Source organism: Gymnoscopelus braueri, assembly GCF_963280865.1.
Source record: "Gymnoscopelus braueri genome assembly, chromosome: 8".
Classification (NCBI taxonomy): domain Eukaryota; kingdom Metazoa; phylum Chordata; class Actinopteri; order Myctophiformes; family Myctophidae; genus Gymnoscopelus; species Gymnoscopelus braueri.
Window position 1 is genome coordinate 2852564 of NC_137609.1, and position 8624 is coordinate 2861187.

Below are 8624 nucleotides of genomic sequence, written 5' to 3' on the forward strand. Positions count from 1 at the left end.
ACACCGTGTCACGAAGCGACGCGCTGTTGTGATTTTGTCGATCGGCTATTTTCTGTGAGCGATACCGGCACACGGCTAGGTATAAAGCGTGCTTTAGAGACAAGCCAAGACTCTGAATGGAATCTGAGTCTTGTTTAATCTGTGTGAGAGAGAGAGACAGTAATATGAGACTGAGAGAAAGACATGCTGTACTACTTACACTGCTCTCACTGCGCACACACACACGCACACAGAAAGAGAGACAGACAGAGACAGCTTGACACTAGTGTCATTGACCCCCCCCCCCGAAATGAAAGGAGTTGACCAGATGGACACACTGGTAGAGACAGTAGTACTTAGTTATAATGTAAGGACGTCACCATTTTCAATACGAATTGAGTATAAATCCAATCGAAATCGTCGTTCAATTCAATGAATTGAAATTACAAGCAAAGATCGCAGTTCTCTCAATTATTTGCTTCTGTTAACTCATTCACTGCCACTGACGTAATTGACGTAATTTCTCCCGTTTACCAATCCTGCCACTGACGTAAAAAACGTATTTTTTTTTTTTTTTTTTTTTTTTTTTTTTTTTCAAATTTGACCCAAAGACCAAGGAGATATGATTGTTTAAAGATCTAGACTCCCATCCACTTCCTTGTTAACTTAAAACTTAAAAAATCTGTATCTCGGCTCCTGAGTACTTTTTTTTTTCGATGAAAAATCTCTGGCAGTGGGCAAACGCGGCCAGCAATAATTGTGGCAGTGAATGAGTTAATCATGCATGTTGTTCAAATCAAAATGACTAATTGACAAACAAGTGATTTTTTAATAAAAACTAGGTTAAAATGTTAGGGAGGGACTAGTGGAGAAGAGATCCAGTAGAACTAAGACAAGTCATTTTCATGCTTGGTGTGCACAGGTATCATGCTCCGAAAACAGCCGATCTACAAGCCTAAAATACATTTCTGTTAACTAAATCAAATGTAGATTTAATCAACTATAACTAGACTAAAACTAAGAAAATGTTCAGATGACTAAAGTTTGACTTTGAATTTAGAATTTTATTCAAAAGACTATGGGCCTCATTCACTAAGCTTTGGTCCGCACATGTGCTGTATGCGCATATCAGCACCGTTCCACGACTATGATTCATCCTTTTTTTTTGGTCCGTGGATTTTGGTGGACGTACACTCAAACTCACGTCTGCTCAACTTATATGCCTCAAACCTTTCATATATGTTATTAGAATGCCTTATTCTTCATGCAAAATCAATTCAACAAAATCAACAATAGTGGGGAATCCTTTGCCAAAATACGCTGATCTACAAGTTGTCAAGACGGTGCGTCCCGACACATTGTAGGCTTGTAGAGTTTATTTTGATGAGTGATGACGTTTTTTGTCTGACGTTGGATGTGTCTGGTTGCCTTTTATGGTCTTAACTCATTCAGTGCCATTGATGTCGCCGACGTCACGTTTTTCATAAGCCCAGAGTGCCAATGACGTTGCCGACGTCAAAAAAAAAAAAACTTACACATTTACTTTTTTTTTTTTTTTTTTTTAAGTTCAGAACCCAAGATATGATGATTTGCTGCTCCATTCACTTCTTGTTTTAAATGAGATACACCTGTGAGCCGCACATATCAAGGCTCTGCACCCCCTTTCATGAAGTCAGAATTGACTTATGCAATATAGGTTACACAGGTTATACACAAAATGTAAGACCAGTTTAGTGAATGAGGCCCTATAACTAAAACCACATCACAATTAGCTGTCAAAATTAACGTGTGTGTGTGTGTGTGTGTGTGTGTGTGTGTGTGTGTGTGTGTGTGTGTGTGTGTGAGAGAGAGAGAGAGAGAGAAAGCAGTATAAGCGGTACAGCATGTCTTTCTCTCAGTCTCATATTACTCACAGTATCTCTCTCACACAGATTAAACTTCAATCATTCAAATTCCATAGAGTCTTAACACATTGGGTGCCAGAGGTTTATTAAAATATTATACGTTGAGTGCCTGCATTTCTTCCATCCACTAGCGTTATACGTTTCGTGCTGTGGAAGCCCCGACGCGGAAGTGCATGTAAACAAAGCGTGCGTGCGAGACGGCGGAGGGTCCCGACTAACGCCTGGAACAATAATATTTCCAACGCGATCCTCCATTGCAGCGTGATCGCCGATCGAAAACGGCTAGTTTCCACCATGTTAAAAATAAATGGAGATATTAAGCTTTTAGTCAAGGAGATAACATTGAAAACGCCGACCGGGAGGATTTTTGACATGGAGCCACATCCAGCCTCTTCTTCTCTGAAACTCCTTGGGTGATGTCAAAGTTTCGTTTTAGCGCCCCACGTGGGCCACTCGTATAAAAATAGAATTGGGTCAAAAACGGTCCGGACATTCAATGTGTTAACTTGTCTCTAAAACACGATTTATACTAAATCGTAAACGTACCGTATTTTCAAAACAGATACTGCTAATTCTACACGTAGCATTGCTGTTAGTAGGAATAAACACAGAAACACTCGGGAAGTAGCCTAAGAAAGGGGAGGAGGCAAACCGAGTTCCTGTTTCTACACACAAAAAAAAAGAGGTGGTGCCCCCAGAGGCAAGAAGAATTTTCAGATTGTAACGTACCAAACTCAGCCACTATGGAGGCCATTCCTCCATAGATGAAGGGCTTCCAGTTGAGGCCGCTCATCTCTGTCGCCGCCCCGCTGGCAGCAGCGGCAGCTGCAGCCACGGCACCCTGCACCTGATGGATGCTGAGCAGGAGCAGCAGCAGCAACCAGCACAACAGCTGCACCCCGCACAGCACGCCTGGAACACAGTTTAGTACAACATCATTCATAAAATACACTTTAATTACCACCAGGGTTCCCACAAATTTGTATTGATGAATTTTCAAAACTTTTCCATAACTTTCTAAAGTATTTTACCCCATTTTTCAAGCCTATAGCAATCATACGGGGCAATAATGAGACTCTTAGACCAGTGTGCTATCAATGCACCAAGACAGACCCGAGCGAGGGCGTCATGTGACAAAAAGAACAGATCTACAAGCTAACAACGTATCACATAGCACTGCATTTTTACCATGCTACATCTTTCACGTAATGTTGACAAAAACTGTGTCTCGTTGCTGTCGGACAGAAACCTCTTATCTCCATATTAATAGAAAGAATACTCTTATCTCCATATTAACTTAAGCTCAAAACGCTTTACGCCGCTTTGCACCGCGTTTCGAGCTTGTAGATCTACTTTTACTATTTTTGACTTTGAATCCTGAAAAGTAACAGTTTTGGACATATGAGGTTTCCACCCAACAGAGACGATATTCAAACATTTTCCAAAACACCATTTGATTAATTCCAAACCTTTTCCAGGCCTGGAAAACTGTTATTCTAATTTCAAAATATTTCCCAGGAATTTCATGCCTTGTACAACATAGTTGACAATGAAGACCTGAGGTCGATTCTACAAATGCATTCTAAATCAGTGGTTCTCAAACCTTTTCGTGCCAAGGCCCCCCAAAATGATGTATTTAGCTGATGTATTTAGCCACGGACCCCCCCCCCCCTTCCTTTCTGAAAAAGGTTTTGTGCCAGGGACCCTCAGAGAAGATTTGTGTTAAAAAATTCTAAATGACTCAACATTTTTCTAACGTTTTCAAGATTTTTCAGAAATGTTAAAAAATTGCAGATGTAGCTTGTAGCGTGCAAGGGGCCAAGAGTTGTAAATTGAGGCTGTATAGGAAGTGACAGTTTATATGAATGGCCTGTAGTTTTGCCGTTTCACCCCTGCTGGTGTCAGAAAGAATTACTCTCCATTCAAACGGATGGGTTTTTGCCGAACTTTACAATTGATTTTATTGCCTTAATAAACATTGTCATAAATACTATATGCTTCCAGTGGCTAGTTTAAAGTCTTCTTTCAATCACCATGATATGCGTTTTGGTAAATTATGGACGCATTTATTTTAAAATTGATGATAAAGTAGGGTATGCTGTAGGAGGGGCTACCTTGTGATGATTTGATTGACAAGCTACACAACCAATAGCATTAATTCCCCACCCCCGCTCTGGCCCCAACCAATAGCATTAATTTCCGTGTTCTGGATATAGAAAGATGGCGCATTTGAAATTGCTGAAAAATAGGCTTCATTTACGGTCTGTAGAGTCTCTGGGCGTAACTTTGCCCATTCTTTTTACTGTCTATGGTAGCGTGGCACGAAGTGATGCGCTGTGAGCTTGTATATCTGCTATTTTTGAGAACCACTGTTCTAAAACACTGTTCTAAATCCTGAGAGTTTTCAGAAAAACTATACATATAGCTAATTAATATATATATATATATATATATATATATATACTGTATATTAGCTAAAATCTAAAATGACACAGATGCTTTCCTGGTTTTAATGGGTTAATACAACTATCAACTAATACCACACAGCACACCTAAAAGACAGTTTAATATAAGACAGTTTAATACAATATAGTTGAATAAAACTATCAACTAATACCACACAGCACGCCTAAAAGACAGCAAGCTTAGGGTTGGGTTTCCGGAATCGGTTTTTATCACACTGTGACGGTGCGTTTTAACAGCGGGCGATTCAGGATAGTATTCTCCGGAAGTGCATTATATGTCTCTGAGAGCCGGCAACTACTGGCGATAGCTGGGCGAAGAGGCGAAGTGGGCGGGGGGGCGATGTTGATCTGAAAAGATGGATTTTAATTATCTTTTGGACGATGTCGTCCGGCGATCGTCCGGAGAGTCACCCGCTGTTAAAACGTACTGTCAGAGCTGGTGTGTGGACTTCACGTCTGCTATACAATTACAATACCAGTGGTTCTCTAACTTTATAATTCATTACAAGGACCACCATAACTCGGTTCCATGTGTTCACTCTCAGAGTTACAGACCTGTAAGGGTCCATTTTGTTCCATTTGTACACTCTCAGAGTTGCAGACCTTTAAGGGTCCATTTGGAACCCCCTCAAGTAACCGAGAGGGTCCTTGGACCTCACTTATATATAGGAAATAGTAGGAATCTTTAAAATCCTGAAAGATCCCAGTAGACCAGCTGCAAGCCGGACAGCTATAGGCCTGGCTGCAACATAGTTTAATAATACATAGTTTAACACATTTACAATGTAGGCATTTAGCAGACACTCTTTATCCAGAGTTACACACATACATAGAATGCAAAAAGACAGTGTGTTAACTCAGTAAACTAGGATCACAGGTAAACCAAGAACCTAGCATCAGTCTAAACAATCTACTATCAAGATAATAAGCTGTACATTGAAACTATAGGATACCAGGTAAGCAATGAACCTAGCATCAGTCTAAAGTAACAATAGCCTATACTATCGAATCAATAATCTGTACATTGAAACTAGGATAGCAGGTAAACAATGAGCCACTGTTTTTCGCATAACGAATCGAAACAGTAAATCGATAGAGCAATCGCTATTAAGGAAATAAGCGATACTTAGCAGGCGGCCCTACCTGGGAGGCGCACATGATGAGAAAAACCCAACATCTTGCATCAACGTCTAACAGTTTTTATCAGTTTTTTTTTCCTATCCTGAATGTTGCGTCTATGAGCCCCCCACCACCCACCCCTGTCTCCTCTAGAGGCCTTGGTGGTCTTCTGCAGATTGTAAAGGAGAGATCTGCTCTGAATTTGATTTGCCGGGTCAACTAAAATGTGAAATAAAATAGATTTAAGGTTAAATCAAAATGAAAGAATCAGCCTCCTGGTTGGATCTGTATGATTGGATGGATGGATGTATGGATGCTGCGCTCAGCCTCAGCATCTCAGCAGCACTGCGGACAGACGCTCGCAGCCCACTGGCTATAAACACAAGGCACGCATAGGGTAGCTGTTTTTGCCTTGAGTTCGCCAAACTCAAAGCCACGTTTTTTTTTTTTCAGTGTCCCGCTTTTCTCAGACAACCTTTTGTGATGGAAATCAGTGTTTTCTTGAGGTCAACCAGCCACTAGGAATGCAGATTTTTTTTTTAATTGTTAATCGAAAAGCAGTAGTATTTTCTTTAGTAGTAGTAAAAATCTGTGTACATTTTTACAGCAATTTTTTTTGTAGTTTTAGTCATAGTCTTTTGAATAAACATTTAGTTTGTCATATTTTAGTAATTTAAAATGTTTCTGTTTTTAGTCTAGTTTTAGACGACTAAATTCTGTCAACTAAAACTACTGTTGATTTAGTCGATTAAAATGTATTTTGGCGGGCCGTGACGGCATCGCAATACTTGATTTATACTTAATTTATGCTGTATGCCAAAAATAGCCGATCTACAAGCTCACAACGCGTCAGACACGTTGTGTTGTGTGCTTGCAGATCTGCTATTTTTGGAGCGTGACACCCGCGTAAAACCAAGCATAAAATGACTTGTCTTAGTTCTACTGGATCCCTTCTCCACTAGTCCCTCCCTAACAAAATGTGTCTCGTTTTTTTTGTTTTCAGTGAAAAAAGGTAGTCGATAAAAAAAAATGTCATAATTTTAATAACACATTATAGGGCAGGCTAGGCTATCCTGCAGCACTGTAAATAGAAATAAAATAGAGCAGCGGTTCTCAAAGTGGAGTCCGGGGACCCCCAGGGGTCCTTGAGGGAGTTCCAGGGGGTCCCCAGCTAAATGAGTTTGATAGCAGGATGTACATTGTAATAATTATATATTCTTTAAACATTTTAACAACACTAATCTTGTATGGGGGGGTGGGGGGGGTCGCTGGCACAACATATTTTCAGATGGGGGTCCGAGGACAAATGAGTTTAAGAACCACTGCTATAGAGGCCATATAGACTTATCACAATGATCACATAATCGCAATAATTGTTCTGTTCAATCGTCCTAATTATTTTTTTCAAATATTTTCAAACATTTTCAAAAATAGTGGAAATAGCAGATCTACAAGCTTAAACTTTTGAGGATGTTTTTGCTTTCTCAAGTCGAAAGTTATTAAAGTTCAACAACAACAGAAATGTAATTAAATTGTTAATCACAATTATTTGAGTGTTAAATTGACAGTCTTGAAATATGCCCCCTGTAAGTTTAAAATACAATTGTACTGATTAAATACAAATTGTATACTTAATAAATGAGCATTGTTTTTCACCAATACACAGGAAACACTCTGCTAGAGCTAGACACCTCCTATGCTGAATTGTGTACAAAATAAAGACCGATTTGACCAATTCCCCTTCTTTATCATTAAAACTGTAAATTCCGTTTTTTAATATTATTATTATTATTATTATTATTATTATTATTATTATTATTATTATTATTATTATTATTATTATGCCTTACACAAACAAATCAAGGGGAAAAAAACAGACCTGTTGCTAAGCAGCGACGACACATCCGGGGCTTCTAACAGCTCATTGGCTGATATTTCGGGGAGGGCGGGGGAAACAAGGCATGATTGACAGCTACAGTAACGTCGTGAAAGATTATTATTATTATTTTTTTTACATTTGTGAAAACACAAAAACGTTCAAAAATTTTTATTCCTTCTTCTTATTATATTTGGAAAGTATGAAGCATTGCATGGACATAAATACTGTATTATTACTTTCAACATTTGGTACATTTTGATACCAATACTTTTACTCAAGTAAATACAGGACTTGTACTTGTAACAGATTATTTATAGTACCTTTTCCAATTCCACCACTGAAAATAATAATAAAGAGTCATTAAAAACGAAAGAAAATAAATCAACCGGATGTGGCTAATGCTAACGGCTACCATTTTAACCTCCTCATTGATTGATTGATTGAATACTTTATTCGCAGTTTGCACAAAAAAAAGCATAGGAAAGAACAGTTCAATACAACGTCTGCTAAGAGGATTTTAAACCTCGTTTCCATTGGGTCCTCAGAGAGGAAGTGGCTAGTGACGTCACCGTCGCATCCTTGTATCGTCGTCCTATGGTCGGTGCGCACATTAAAATCAACCGGTTTAGTTTAGAAAAGAAACAGGTTAATTTGTAGAACACGCTTCATAACGTCAATAAAAACACACGTCACCTACCTGCTGTGGTGTTTAAAGGACTCGGCGGGCGGCTGTAGACGTTTTAGTCTTTCATAAATGAACAGAAATATTAAAATAAAAAGCTGAAGATAAAAGTCAAACTGTTCCTTTCCGCAAAAACAGAGGAGACCGGAAGCTCCCGCGCATTTTCTTCTTCTTCTGTTAAATTTAGTGAGTCTCCATTATGTAGCATTAGCACCACCTACTGGCACCTTAAAGGAGTAGTTCACCCCAAAAATGACTTATTTTCTATCAATTACCAGTGGTGTAAAGTAACTAAGTACATTTACTCAAGTACTGTACTTAAGTACACTTTTGAGGAATTTTTACTTTAAGTATTTCCCATTTTCAGTACTTTTACTTCTACTGCACTACATCTCAGAGGCAAATATGGTACTTTTACTCCACTACAATTATTTGAAAGCTTTAGTTACTAGTTACTTTTTCAGCCCTATTTTATACCTAGGCTATTTGAAAATAGTCGATCTACAAGCTCAGAACACGTCGCATCGTGACGTGTTGTGAGCTTGTAGATCGGCTATTTTCAAACATCTAATACTTTTACTTTTGGTACTTTAAGT

The 8624-nt window shown here is 38.9% G+C and overlaps 1 protein-coding gene across 2 annotated transcripts in view; it reads right to left on the reverse strand.

Moving 5' to 3' along the window:
• Nucleotides 1-8168, reverse strand: part of slc25a14 (solute carrier family 25 member 14) — a 33777-nt gene extending 25609 nt beyond the window's left edge. For both annotated transcript variants that reach the window (XR_013933645.1, XM_080435904.1), the window contains exons 1-2: nucleotides 8044-8168; nucleotides 2613-2795 (exon numbers count right to left, since the gene is read on the reverse strand). Coding sequence is in view for 1 of the 2 variants with exons in the window: in XM_080435904.1 (XP_080292030.1) it covers nucleotides 2613-2676 (64 nt within the window). In the remaining variant the exon portion in view is untranslated. The remainder of the gene's footprint in view (nucleotides 1-2612; nucleotides 2796-8043) is intronic.
• Nucleotides 8169-8624: the final 456 nt, after the last annotated feature.